Source organism: Bufo gargarizans, chromosome 3 (genome assembly GCF_014858855.1).
Source record: "Bufo gargarizans isolate SCDJY-AF-19 chromosome 3, ASM1485885v1, whole genome shotgun sequence".
Classification (NCBI taxonomy): domain Eukaryota; kingdom Metazoa; phylum Chordata; class Amphibia; order Anura; family Bufonidae; genus Bufo; species Bufo gargarizans.
The window spans coordinates 335,280,306-335,295,377 of NC_058082.1; the positions used below are offsets into that span (position 1 = coordinate 335,280,306).

The 15,072-nt window shown below is 45.1% G+C and overlaps 1 protein-coding gene across 1 annotated transcript in view; it reads right to left on the reverse strand.

The window, feature by feature from the left end:
* HEATR6 (HEAT repeat containing 6) overlaps nt 1-9,599 on the reverse strand; it is an 81,132-nt gene extending 71,533 nt beyond the window's left edge. The window contains exons 1-2 of the mRNA XM_044285356.1: nt 9,296-9,599; nt 6,383-6,490 (exon numbers count right to left, since the gene is read on the reverse strand). Coding sequence (XP_044141291.1) covers nt 6,383-6,490; nt 9,296-9,556 — 369 coding nt within the window. The 5' untranslated portion in view covers nt 9,557-9,599. The remainder of the gene's footprint in view (nt 1-6,382; nt 6,491-9,295) is intronic.
* Between the last annotated feature and the right edge of the window lie 5,473 nt (nt 9,600-15,072).

Below are 15,072 nucleotides of genomic sequence, written 5' to 3' on the forward strand. Positions count from 1 at the left end.
GGACCAGTTCAGGTCTGAAGACACTTTGTGAGGCTTACATAATAGAAACCATCAAAAAATGACCCCATTCAAGAAACTACACCCTTCAAGGTATTCAAAACTGATTTTACAAACGTCGTTAACCCTTTAGGTGTTGCACAAGAGTTAATGGCAAATGAAGATAAATTTGAAAATTTCTATTTTTTGGCAAATTTTCCTTTTTAATCCATTTTTGCAGTAACAAAGCAAGGGTTAACAGCCAAACAAAATGCTATATTAATTGCCCCAAATCTGTAGTTTGCAGAAACACCCCATATGTGGCCGTAAACTACTGTACGGGCACACAGTACGGCGTAGAGGGAAAGGTGGTTTATTTACACCACGTCCCATTTGAAGCCCCCCTGATGCACCCCTAGAGTAGAAACTTCATAAAAGTGACCCCATTTTGGAAACTACAGAATAAGGTGGCAGTTTTGTTGGAACTATTTTTAGGGTACATATGATTTTTGGTTGCTCTATATTACATTTTTTTGAGGCAAGGTTACCAAAAAAATGTAATTAGACTTACCGGTAATTTTGTTTCCTTGAATCCACCATGACGGCTTGGATATTCCCACACAGAATAAATGTATATATATTTATTATTATTATTATTATTATTATTATTAATAATAATTTTATTTTTATTTTTTGAGCAAGCAAAATTTTGAGTATTCCATCATACTCTAAACTTTAAATTTATTCTGGGTGGGAATATCCAAGCCGTCATGGTGGATTCAAGGAAACAAAATTACTGGTAAGTCTAATTATGGCTTTCCTTATCATCCACCATGACGGCTACCATAGAGAACAACCGGGGGAGGGGGTATAGCAGCTTGCAGAATTTTGACCAAAAAAAAAAGCCGAGACATTAATACGATAGTGTTTTATGAACGTATTTATACTTGACCAGGTAGCAGCTTTGCAGATGGTATCTAGGGAAACGCCAGCCTTCTCTGCCCAAGAGGATGCCATTGCCCTAGTGGAATTGGCTCTCATGTTGGTCGGGCTAGACAGACCTTCCATGGAGTAACAGCACAAGATAGTAGATTTAATCCAGCGCCTGATAGAGGCCTTGGAAACTTTTTTTCCCTTTGTTCTGCCCTGCAAACTGAACTAGGAGGTTATCACCTTTCCTAAAATCTTTGGTGGCTGTCAGATATAGGATAATGGCATCTCTTACGTCCAGGAGATGGAAATGTGTCTCGTCTAGGCTAAGAGTGTCTGTAGGGAAGGATGGCAGAATGATTTCCTGATCTCTGTGGAAGTTTGACACCACCTTGGGGAAGAAACCCGGATCTAATTTTAGTACTATTTTGTCTGGAAACACCAAAAAGGTAGGGTTCTCGGCAGGAGAGGGCCTGGATTTCCCCTAAGCACTTGGCCGATGTAATGGCCGTTTTTTAAGACAGGTGTTTGATAGAGATGTCTGACAAAGGCGTGAATGGGGGCTTCATCAGTCCTCTCAATACTAGATTTAAGTCCCATTGTGGGGCCCTCGGGGTAAGGGACGGTCTTATTCTGGACGCCGCTCATATGAACCTCCTAATCCATCGGTGGCTGGATAGGTCAGAATCATAGAAAGCTCCCAATGCGGATATTTGTACTTTTAAACGTACTCTGTTTAAGTCCCAAATCCGTGCCCCTTTGGAGAAAATCTAAAATTTTCTGAATGAAAGGGGGAGATTTATTAGGAGAGGCATCCCCTAGCCAGGAGCAGTATTTTTTCCATATTTTAAGATAAATAGCCATGGTGACTTTTTTTTACAGCTAGATTTCAGAGTGTTGATAACCTTTCCTGAAAGGCCCTTGCTTTTTAACATTTCACAATCAGGATCCATGCCGATAGTCTAAACAGGCTGGTGTTCTGATGTATGATTGGACCTTGTGATAAAAGGTTCGCTTGGGATGGTATTTCCCATGGATCCTCCATGGCCAGCTCCTTTAGGATGGAGAACCAGCTTCTCTTGGGCCAGTATGGGACTACCAGTATCACTGTTATGGGATCCCTCAATATTTTTTCCAAGACCCTGGGAATTAGAGCCCAGGGAGAAAAAGCGTTGATAGCCCAAGGATGGTCTCTGGGATTTAGGGAGCAGAACCGATCTACTTTTGCGTTTTGTTTTGACACAAAGAGATCTATTTGGGGGTTCCCCATTTCCTGCAGTTTTTCAGAAAGGCTTCCTGGCACAAAGACCCCTCTCTTTGTGCCATTCTGTAAACTGCAGAATCAGTTTGGCTGTTAACCCTTGCTTTGTTACTGAAAAAAAACGGATTAAAATGGAAATATAGTTTTTGCACCGTTTTTATTTAATTTTTTTGACCGTGTTCATCTGAGGAGTTAGGTCATGGGGTATTTTTATAGAGCAGATTCTTACGGACGCGGCGATACCTAATATGTCAACTTTTTATTTATTTATTTTAGTTTTACTAAATAATATTTAAAAAAATTATATTTTTTTAGTTTTAGTGTCTCAAGTCCATAGTTTTTTTTTATCCGGTTGTCCGTGGCTAAATTGGGATATAAATTTAGTACTCCATGTAAGTGTGGTACTCCCTGAAGCAACCAATAATGCAGAGGCCCGGATGATCGGGGCACGTGTCACACTGAGTAGTGGTGTAGTTCCGTATCCCCCTCCTGTGACACACTCTGCACCTTTTTTGGGTCCGTCCCTTCTTTCCAGTATGGGGGACCTGGAAAGTGTTGGCCAGGCACAATCCAGGCGCCTCCAGTTCCCGAGGTACTCCGGGCTGCTCTTTCCCAGTCAGAAAAGATCAGGGCCTTGAGAACTGCCTCATAGAACTGGAGGAATTTCCCTGTGTTGCAAGCACTTCGGGACATCACAAGAGAGTTGTACAAGGCAACCTGTACCAAGTAGACCACAACTTTTTTGTACCATGCCCGGGTTTTGCGCATGGCATTATATGGCTTGAGGACTTGATCAGAGAGATCAACTCCTCCCATATACCGATTGTAGTCGACGATACAATCGGGCTTAAGGACCGTTGCTGCGGTACCTCGCACAGGGACAGGGGTGATGCCGTTACCGTGAATTGTGGACAGTACAAGGACATCCCTCTTGTCCTTATATCTGACCAGCAGCAGGTTTCCACTGGTAAGGGCACGGGTCGCACCCCTAGGGATAGGTACCTGGAGGGGGTGGGTAGGGAGGCCGCGTTGATTTTTCCGCACGGTCCCACGAGCGGACGTGGATCTGGCGGCGAGGGACTGGAACAAGAGGATACTAGTATAAAATGTATCCACGTACAGGTGGTAACCCTTATCTAGCAGTGGGTGAATAAGGTCCCACATGAGTTTCCCGCTAACACCCAGAGTGCAGGGACATTCTGTGGGTTGAATATGGGAATCTCGCCCCTCATACACACAAAACTTGTAAGTGTACCCTGAGGTACTCTCACAAAGTTTGCACAGCTTCACGCCATACCTCGCCCGCTTTGAGGGAACATACTGGCGGAAAAGGAGTCTCCCCTTGAATGCAATGAGAGACTCATCAACCACGAACTCCCTTCCAGGTACATATTGTGTACTGCCTGTACAAATTTGGCCCCAAAGTGATCGATGACCGGCCTGATTTTGTGCAGTGGGCTCCAGTGGACTTAACTGGTGGGCCGGAAAACTAGTACGAGCCCCAGAGCTAGATGATGAGGAGTACGCGGATGACAAAATGAAAGTGGGGTCATCCTCATCCTCACTGGGGCTCTCGGACTCGGAGGCAAGCTGGGCGTATGCCTCCTCGGCAGAGAACATCCGGCGGGCCATAGCGGAGTGTGTGTGTGATAAACTTTATTTGGTGTGTGTGTGTGTGTGTGTGCACGGGTGTTCGCGAACTTACTCTAAACCTAAAAGACAAAAAAAAAAAAAAAAAAAAAAGGGCAAAACAAGTGAAAAAAAATTTACATAAAAAAAATAATAAAAAAATAAATAAAAAAAGATTAAAAAAGTTGCTGATCAATCGTCCGAAGTTGATCAGCGGTGGGGTGTGCGATGCACTAAGGCTGGGTTCACACGGGCGTGTCCGGATACATCCCGATGTATTGCGGCAAACCCGCGCGATTAGGTAAACAATTGCAGTCAGTTTTGACTGCGATTGCGTTCCGATGTTGTTTTTATCGCGCGGGTGCAATGTGCGGGTGCAACTCGCGTGATAAAAAACCGACTGTGGTACCCAGACCCGAACTTCTTCACAGAAGTTCAGGTTTGGGTTAGTTGTAGTGTAGATTTTATTATTTTCCCTTATAACATGGTTATAAGGGAAAATAATAGCATTCTGAATACAGAATGCTTAGTAGGTGATCAATTGAGGGTTAAAAAAATAAATAAAATTAACTCACCTTCTCCTCTTGATCACGTAGTTCCCGGTCTCTTCTTTACTTCTTTAATGATGAACTAACGGCTAGGACCTGTGGTGACGTCAGATCACATGCTCCAATCACATGGTCCATCACCACGGTGACTAAGGCTGGGTTCACACGGGCGTGTCCGGATACGTCCCGATGTATTGCGGCAAACCCGCGCGATTAGGTACGCAATTATGCTGTGGATGCATTCTGTGAGCTTTAAAGAGGACCTTTCACCTAAAAAAAAAAATTAAACTAAGACCATAGCTTAACTTACATGCCCCCATGAAGTCTTGATCGTTTTTTCTTTTTTCAAACTGTGCCCCCGTTTGTCCGCTATGCCCTCCGGAATAATTCCCGCCGTCTATGCTAATGAGCCAGCCTCAAATGGGCTGGCTTTAAAAGTTCTCCTCGGCGTGCCTTCCATCTTCTCCCTGGCACGGAGCGCATCCAATCAGCGCGCTCCGCTCTTAGCCGGATAGACGAAATCGCTCCAGTTCTCTGAAGTCTCGCGAGAACTGGAGAGTCTTCTCCCTGGCTAAGAGCGGAGCGCGCTGATTGGATGCGCTCCGTGCCAGGGAGAAGATAGAAGGCACGCCGAGGAGAACTTTTAAAGCCAGCCCATTTGAGGCTGGCTCATTAGCATAGACGGCGGGAATTATTCCGGAGGGCATAGCGGACAAACGGGGGCACAGTTTGAAAAAAGAAAAAACGATCAAGACTTCATGGGGGCATGTAAGTTAAGCTATGGTCTTAGTTAAAAAATTTTTTTTAGGTGAAAGGTCCTCTTTAATGCTACCTCCAAAATGACAGACTATTTCAATCAGCGTGTCTGTCATTACACTAAAAGAAAAGGGTAAAGGTCTGGTCCCGTGTTACTACCCTATGCACAGCCATGTGTGAAAATGTGTGTGGGGAAGGGGGGCGCAGAGCGTCACAGCCAGGGTGTTTTTTTCTCCCTGGCTGTGACGCTCTCCGCTGTGAGTGGACAGCGCTACAGCCAGGGAGAAGGAGACGCCCATTGAAAAACCCTGGGGTCTCCTCCTCCCTGTTCCGATGCTCAATATTAGCAAATCAAGCAGGGTGGCAGCATCAGCGGGGGGTACCCCGCAAGTACAGGTATATATCTCCCTTAATAAAATCGCATGAAAGGTCCTCTTTAACCCTTTTACAATTGAAATGTATTTACAATGTCCATCATCTTAGGCTACTTTCACACTTGTAGTAGCAGGGTCCGGCAGAAGAACAGCCTGCTGGATCCGAGCTACCGCTAGCCCACTGTGCCTCCGGAGGTCCGCCCGCAGTACTGCAAACATGCAGAGAGGAGGCCAGACAAAAACGACAGCATGCTGCGGTTTTTGTCCGTCCGCCTCTCGGTGTGTTTGCTGTGCTGCGGGCAGGCCAGAGGTCCATTATAGTGAATGGGGCAGGAGTGGACTTCTGGCAGCACGGTGGGCTAGCGTTAGCACAGATCCGGCAGGCTGTTCCCCCGCTGGAACAGCCTGACGGACCCTGCTGCCGCAAGTGTGAAACTAGCCTTTGCAAGTCTTTTCCTCCACTTGCATGCAAAGTCATAGCCCTAATCCTCCTGGTTGGGGAACAGAGCAGTGCATTGGGAGAACTCAGATGAAAGGAATAAGGGAGTGTGCACAAAGGCAACAGCGCTTGTATGACAGAACGGCGCCACACAACCTCCATGCATTGCCTTAGAGGCTCCGTCCAACTTGTCAGCACTTGTAGAGGAGAATACCTTCCCAGGAACGGAGTACAATGGCACATATTAGAATTCTATGTATTTATTAATACACAATCCAACAGTAAAAAGGCTCTAGGCTTCGGTATGGTATCGGAGGCATACGGAAATACTGCAGCCGTTATACAGCAGTCTGCAGGAGCCTTGAGCGGTCACTGATCTGACAGCCAGAATGGAACGAGGCATCTGAAAATAGGCAGCTTACGGTGAAAAGGAGCAATAAGTACATTAACTGTAAGATAAGTTTCTTACCTGAAGTCTGTTCAGCAAATAATGTATAAGCTGGCAAACTTTACTGACAAGGTGTTCTTGGTTCAGTTGGACAAGACGACAAGCTTGAACGAGTAAGGAACAGACCTCCTAGAGGGGTAAGGAAAAATAAGAGACAATCACATTTTGGAAATTTGATGCTGTGATTTTCCCGTAATGCTGTTAGATTATGAATAGCCTGTGGTTTCAGGATGATCTAAGCAGGATTATATCCTTCAGATAATTATCGCGAGATGTGTGTGAAACTAAAAGAGGTACCAAGTGCGATGTAGGGGAGATTTCTGTAGAGTTCTGCGTTGCTGAAATTTGCATAACATTAATCAAATGTCACGTCCGTGAAATTGGTGGAGCTTTCAAGTCTAAAGGCCCCAACACCATGCTCAATGGAGTAGACGATTGTCGGAAAGAAGCGTTCCTTCCCAACAATCAGCTGCTTGTCAGTGGAGGAGACCACTGCTATTACATGCAGTGATCTCCTCCACAGTATGGGGAGGAGAGATCACTAAATACCATCGCTCGTCCCCATGCAGAATCATTGTAGGGTAATCGGCAGCACCTTTACATCGGCAGATTATTACTATAAACAGTGCCATAGTCTACCCGAACATCGGGCAGTGTAAAGGGACCCTGCTTTCACCCGTCAGTGTTTAGTCAGTGATTGTGAAAGGCCACGCAGAGATGAGTTATAATGGAAAGATTTGTATCTTGGACCGACTTCTGGTTTTGGCTCACAATCACTTATGAAAATCACAGGTCAAACACTGACTGTGTGAAAGCGGCCTAATATTTCTGTCCTCTGGGACTGCTGCTCCCATTCACTTCAACAGGAGCAGCGCAGCAAGTGCTCTGCGCCCTACACAATGGAACGGAGATACGTAGTTCTGGCACCAGACTAAAACAGCTGAGCAAGGTATTGGACCGCCGCCAATCAGACATGAATAGCCTAAAGATAGGCCATCGATATTAAAGTTATCGTGCACTGGAGCAATACTGTAATATTCCTTAGGATAGCGTTATCAATATCAGATAAGCAGGGGTCCAACACCAGGCCCCCCACCGATATGGTTTCGGACCCCTTCATGTGTTAAATGTTCAGATGGCTAAAATCTGCCACTGATTCTGCAGTGGAAAATGGGTGTTTTCAAAACTCCACTAACAGTTTCCCCATTGACCTTAAAGAGGACCTGTCACCGCTCCTGACATTCCTGTTTTAATAGCTTTATCCATTTCCATGTAATAACTATTCTTATGGCTCTATGTGGTGCCATTCCTTTATTATTCCTGCTAGAAGTTATGAATGAGTTGCTATTAGCCTTCAGTAAGGGTACAGAGGGGTGTTACCAGTTGGGGGTGTACCTGCACAGTCTGACAGTGGCAGCACTGATTGGATAGAGTCAGTCTGTGTAGATACACTGCTCCAACTTGTTACCTCCCCTCTGTACCCTTACTACAGACTGCTAGCAACTCCTTCATAACTTCTAGTACGAATAATAAAGGAGCCGTAAGAATAGAGGCTCCAGAATTATTACACGGGAAATGCATGAAGCTAAATAATACAGGCCTGTCAGGAGCGGCGACAGGTCTTTACTGTAAGAGTTTTTCAGTTGCCGATTTGAAAAACGTTTCAGGTTACGTTTTTAAAGCAGATTTAATTGTATTTGTCATAGAAGTCAATGGCAGCAAAGCAGAGAAACCTCAACCCAATACTCTCCTAATACTCTTGTAAAAACACCTCCCCGAAATTACAAATCTGCCACCAAAAAACTACCTGTTTTCAGCTACTGCTTACTCTAACACATGTATGTATTTTTAAAATGGGCATTCCGGTTCTGCAGATAACAACACGTTATTACTTATCCTTTGCGTCCTCCTTCTCAAGTTCTCTGCAGCTAGATCCCGCGCCTGCGCTCTACATTGCTTGGCCGGGGCATGCGCAGTAGCTACAGCGATGCCGTGCCCACAATGGGCATCGCAGTACACATGCCCCGGCAAAGCTATGGATAGTGCAGGCGCGGGATCTCGCTGCAGTGAAGGAGGACGCAAAGGAAGAGCGGGGCGGGCAGAGGAAGAGGCTGGGGTGGAGATATGACGAAAAGAGGCAGAGTAGCCTGGGCACCAACGAGGTGAACGCCGCCCCTGGGCACTTGCGAGCCCTAATTTACATATGAATAAAAGTCAGTTTTTGCCTTGGGGGAACTTCACAAGAAAACATCAAAGGTACCATTAGATTCATAGACTGCTGTGCTAGAGCGCTATGTAAGCGGTCTATAAGGTCAAAATCTGAACCCGGACAACCCCTTTAAGAACAGACTGTTCATTGCTGCCTAATTATCCTTCCCCTTAACAGAAGCCATTGTAATCAGATTATCAATGTTATCCACATCAGCTGTCAGTAGAAAAGCACATCTCTACTGTTACATACTCACTGGCGTCTATTATGTCAAAACCTCAGCAACAGTAGTTGTGCTAAAAAATAATCCATATCATTTATCTTCCCTGCTGCTACCAACAATGCACCCCAACCCCGTAGAGCCAATGTCATCTTCCTGGCTGCAGCAGTGACATCTCTGCCCTCAGCAGTGTAAGGCACATGACTGAGGCCAGTGATTGGCTGCAGCGGTGATTTGCAGTGTAGCGGACAAAACAAAGGCGAGTGGGAACTGGGAAGGACAAGACAGGGGAGCAGGAGGAAGAATATTACTGGCTATTTGAGCATATTTACTGTTCTAGGCAGAGAAGGGAGTCCCTTAAGCGAACAGGTCAAAGTGTCCTTTTTTTTCATAGTCTAAAAATGGTGGCTTATTGTTATGTCATTATATCAAAGGTGGCCCAAGGACTGGGACTGCCACCAAGGTAGGGCCGGAGGTCAGAAATAGACAGCAGGAATGCCCCCACCTCCGCCCTGATGCCCGGGCCTCCCGCAGTGTACTCCTGGGAGATCAGCTGGTCCAGCAGCAGGTTAAGCTCAGTGCGGAAGCTCTCACAGTCAGACGGCTGCAGCCCGGACAGTTTGTTCAGATGCCGGTGGAAATCTTGCACAGCATCCGGTGGAGCGTAGGAATCCATCCCGCCCATGGGTAACGAGTGTGAAACACCAAGTGCCCGTCTGCCATGCGGCATTCCTACCGAGTGCCCAACACTTTCATGGGACGCCATGTTTCCAGACAGTCGACAATTTGCTATGGCAACCAACAGTCACTTCCGCCATCGCCCGGGTCAGAGTCAATCAGCGTCATCACTGTGCGCAGTCAGCGGGCGGGACGTGGAAACCGTCACATGGGAGGTGACGTCACACCAAGGACCTCTGCTGGGACCGACTACAGTGAGGAGGAGCCTGTGGACGGCTGGAGGCGGCAGAGCTGTACTTGGCCCAACTGTGCCCATGCTCCATCTCTGCTCCATTCAAAGTGGGGCCACTGGACCCGTGTGATTAAAGTAGTCCTAGAGGTGGGACCCCCTACAGATTAGACACCAGGGCTCAGAAAGAGCTGGTAAAAATGTGCAGAACTCCCACTCTGGTGTCACAATAAAAAACGGGACTGGCATTCTGTTACATGGCATCCTGTGCCAGAAGTCTTTTTTTGCGTCCCATCCTACCCAACACACGCACCCCTCCGCAACCATAAATTTAATAATTTAATGCTTAACCCTTTCCGGATGTGGCGATTTTTTGTTTTTGCTTTTACGTACCCTGCCTTCCCAGAGCAATAACTTTTTTATTTTTCCGTGCACATAACCATATATGAGGAGATAGACATAGGTTATTATTACAGAGAGAAGCTAGGTGGATTCTACGTGCGAATGCTTTAGGTGAACTTAGACTGAATGATCGTAATGATCTTAGTGTGTTTCTGTGATGTTCCTACTGTTGTGCTGCACTGTTATTAATGATAGACGATTTGTCTTTGTATTGCATTTTTCACCAGTAGGGGGCCAGGGCATCATGTGTTGTCATGACAACCCCCTGGAGTGTTAAAAGGCAGCGTGTTTGCACGCACCCACGTCAGCGGCCTGAAGAGGTGCATTTTTTGTGCGTGAAACGGATTGCTGTCCGCCCATGTATGCTCCGACAGTAACGTTTTTCTTGTATCCCAGATGATATAAAGGATCTTTTGATTTATCACTGGTGGGTGAGTGCCACCTCATTATCTTCTCTTGTCATTATGAAACAGCAGGAACTCAGTGGCTATGGTGCTCACTCTGCCCCAGAGGGGGGCGCCATCTTTAAAGACCCAACATCTGCCGTACATGTACAGCAGATGTCAGAAAGAGGTTGAAGTAACTGTCTCATCAGACACATTTATGGCATATCAATAGGACATATCAAGAGTCCCACCTCTGGGACTCACTCATCTCAAGAACAGTGAATAGAGAGCAAGCCACACATGCGTGGCCACTGCTCCAGTCGCCGCCATGAGACTTCTAAAAATAGCTGAGTTCTGGCTTGGCTATTTTCAGAAGTCCCAGAGCAGTGAATGGAGAGGATACTGTATATGCTCGTCAGTGGTAACATACCAAGCTCATCACATAAATATAGCACCAGCACCAAGCTCATCACATAAATACAGCACCAGAACCAAGCTCATCACATAAAACCAGCACCAAGCTCATCAAATAAATACAGCACCAGAACCAAGCTCATCACATAAATACAGCACCAGAGCCAAGCTCATCACATAAATACAGCACCAGCACCAAGCTCATCAAATAAATACAGCACCAGAACCAAGCTCATCACATAAATTCATCCCCATAACCAAGCTCATCACATAAATACAGCACCAGAACCAAGCTCATCACATAAATACAGAACCAGCACCAATCTCATCACATAAATACAGCACCAGAACCAAGCTCATCACATAAATACAGCACCAGAACCAAGATCATCACATAAATGCAGCACCAGAGCCAAGCTCATCACATAAATACAGCACCAGAACCAAGCTCATCACATAAATGCAGCACCAGAGCCAAGCTCATCACATAAATACAGCACGAGAACCAAGCTCATCACATAAATACAGCACCAGAGCCAAGCTCATCACATAAATACAGCACCAGAGCCAAGCTCATCACATAAATACAACACCAGAGCCAAGCTCATCACATAAATTCAGCCCCAGAACCAAGCTCATTACATAAATACAGCACCAGAACCAAGCTCATCACATAAATACAGCACCAGCACCAAGCTCATCACATAAATACAGAACCAAGCTCATCACATAAATACAGCACCAGAGCCAAGCTCATCACATAAATACAGCACCAGAACCAAGCTCATCACATAAATACAGCACCAGAACCAAGCTTATCACATAAATACAGCACCAGAACCAAGCTCATCACATAAATACAGCACCAGAACCAAGCTCATCCTATCATTACAGCACCAGAGCCAAGCTCATCACATAAATACAGCACCAGAGCCAAGCTCATCACATAAATACAGCACCAGAACCAAGCTCATCACATAAATTCATCCCCATAACCAAGCTCATCACATAAATACAGCACCAGAACCAGGCTCATCACATAAATACAGCACCAGAACCAAGCTCATCACATAAATACAGCACCAGAACCAAGCTCATCACATAAATACAGCACCAGAACCAAGCTCATCACATAAATACAGCACCAGAACCAAGCTCATCATATAAATACAGCACCAGAGCCAAGCTCATCACATAAATACAGCACCAGAGCCAAGCTCATCACATAAATACAGCACCAGAACCAAGCTCATCACATAAATTCATCCCCATAACCAAGCTCATCACATATATACAGCACCAGAACCAAGCTCATCACATAAATACAGCACCAGAGCCAAGCTCATCACATAAATTCATCCCCATAACCAAGCTCATCACATAAATACAGCACCAGAACAAAGCTCATCACATAAATACAGCACCAGCACCAAGCTCATCACATAAATACAGAACCAAGCTCATCACATAAATACAGCACCAGAGCCAAGTTCATCACATAAATACAGCACCAGAACCAAGCTCATCACATAAATACAGCACCAGAACCAAGCTCATCACATAAATGCAGCACCAGAACCAAGCTCATCACATAAATACAGCACCAGAGCCAAGCTCATCACATAAATACAGCACCAGAACCTAGCTCATTACATAAAACCAGCACCAAGCTCATCACATAAAACCAGCACCAAGCTCATCACATAAATACAGCACCAGAACCAAGCTCATCACATAAATACAGCACCAGAACCAATCTCATCACATAAATACAGCACCAGAACCAAGCTCATCACATAAATACAGCACCAGAACCAAGCTCATTACATAAATACAGCACCAGAACCAAGCTCATCACATAAATACAGCACCAGAACCAAGCTCATCACATAAATACAGCACCAGAATCAAGCTCATCACATAAATACAGCACCAGAGCCAAGCTCATCACATAAATACAGCACCAGAACCAAGCTCATCACATAAATACAGAACCAGCACCAATCTCATCACATAAATACAGCACCAGAACCAAGCTCATCACATAAATACAGCACCAGAACCAAGCTCATCACATAAATACAGCACCAGAACCAAGATCATCACATAAATGCAGCACCAGAGCCAAGCTCATCACATAAATTCAGCCCCAGAACCAAGCTCATCACATAAATACAGCACCAGAACCAAGCTCATCACATAAATACAGCACGAGAACCAAGCTCATCACATAAATACAGCACCAGAGCCAAGCTCATCACATAAATACAGCACCAGAGCCAAGCTCATCACATAAATTCAGCCCCAGAACCAAGCTCATCACATGAATACAGCACCAGAACCAAGCTCATCACATAAATACAGCACCAGCACCAAGCTCATCACATAAATACAGAACCAAGCTCATCACATAAATACAGCACCAGAGCCAAGCTCATCACATAAATACAGCACCAGAACCAAGCTCATCACATAAATACAGCACCAGAACCAAGCTCATCACATAAATACAGCACCAGAGCCAAGCTGATCACATAAATACAGCACCAGAACTAAGCTCATCACATAAATACAGAACCAGAACCAAGCTCATCACATAAATACAGCACCAGAACCAAGCTCATCACATAAATGCAGCACCAGAACCAAGCTCATCACATAAATACAGCACCAGAACCAAGCTCATCACATAAATGCAGCACCAGAACCAAGCTCATCACATAAATACAGCACCAGAGCCAAGCTCATCACATAAATACAGCACCAGAACCTAGCTCATTACATAAAACCAGCACCAAGCTCATCACATAAAAACAGCACCAAGCTCATCACATAAAAACAGCACCAGAACCAAGCTCATCACATAAATACAGCACCAGAACCAAGCTCATCACATAAATACAGTACCAAGCTCATCACATAAATACAGCACCAGAACCAAGCTCATCACATAAATACAGCACCAGAACCAAGCTCATCACATAAATACAGCACCAGAACCAAGCTCATCATATAAATACAGCACCAGAGCCAAGCTCATCACATAAATACAGCACCAGAGCCAAGCTCGTCACATAAATACAGCACCAGAGCCAAGCTCATCACATAAATTCATCCCCATAACCAGGCTCATCACATAAATACAGCACCAGAACCAAGCTCATCACATAAATACAGCACCAGCACCAAGCTCATCACATAAATACAGAACCAAGCTCATCACATAAATACAGCACCAGAGCCAAGTTCATCACATAAATACAGCACCAGAACCAAGCTCATCACATAAATACAGCACCAGAACCAAGCTCATCACATAAATGCAGCACCAGAACCAAGCTCATCACATAAATACAGCACCAGAGCCAAGCTCATCACATAAATATAGCACCAGAACCTAGCTCATTACATAAAACCAGCACCAAGCTCATCACATAAAACCAGCACCAAGCTCATCACATAAATACAGCACCAGAGCCAAGCTCATCACATAAATACAGCACCCAAACCAAGCTCATTATATAAATACAGCACCAGAACCAAGCTCATTATATAAATACAGCACCAGAACCAAGCTCATCACATAAAACCAGCACCAGAACCAAGCTCATCACATAAATACAGCACCAGAACCAAGCTCATCACATAAATGCAGCACCAGAACCAAGCTCATCACATAAATACAGCACCAGAGCCAAGCTCATCACATAAATACAGCACCAGAACCTAGCTCATTACATAAAACCAGCACCAAGCTCATCACATAAAAACAGCACCAAGCTCATCACATAAAAACAGCACCAGAACCAAGCTCATCACATAAATACAGCACCAGAACCAAGCTCATTACATAAATACAGCACCAAGCTCATCACATAAATACAGCACCAGAACCAAGCTCATCACATAAATACAGCACCAGAACCAAGCTCATCACATAAATACAGCACCAGAACCAAGCTCATCAAATAAATACAGCACCAGAGCCAAGCTCATCACATAAATACAGCACCAGAGCCAAGCTCATCACATAAATTCATCCCCATAACCAAGCTCATCACATAAATACAGCACCAGAACCAAGCTCATCACATAAATACAGCACCAGCACCAAGCTCATCACATAAATACAGAACCAAGCTCATCACATAAATACAGCACCAGAGCCAAGTT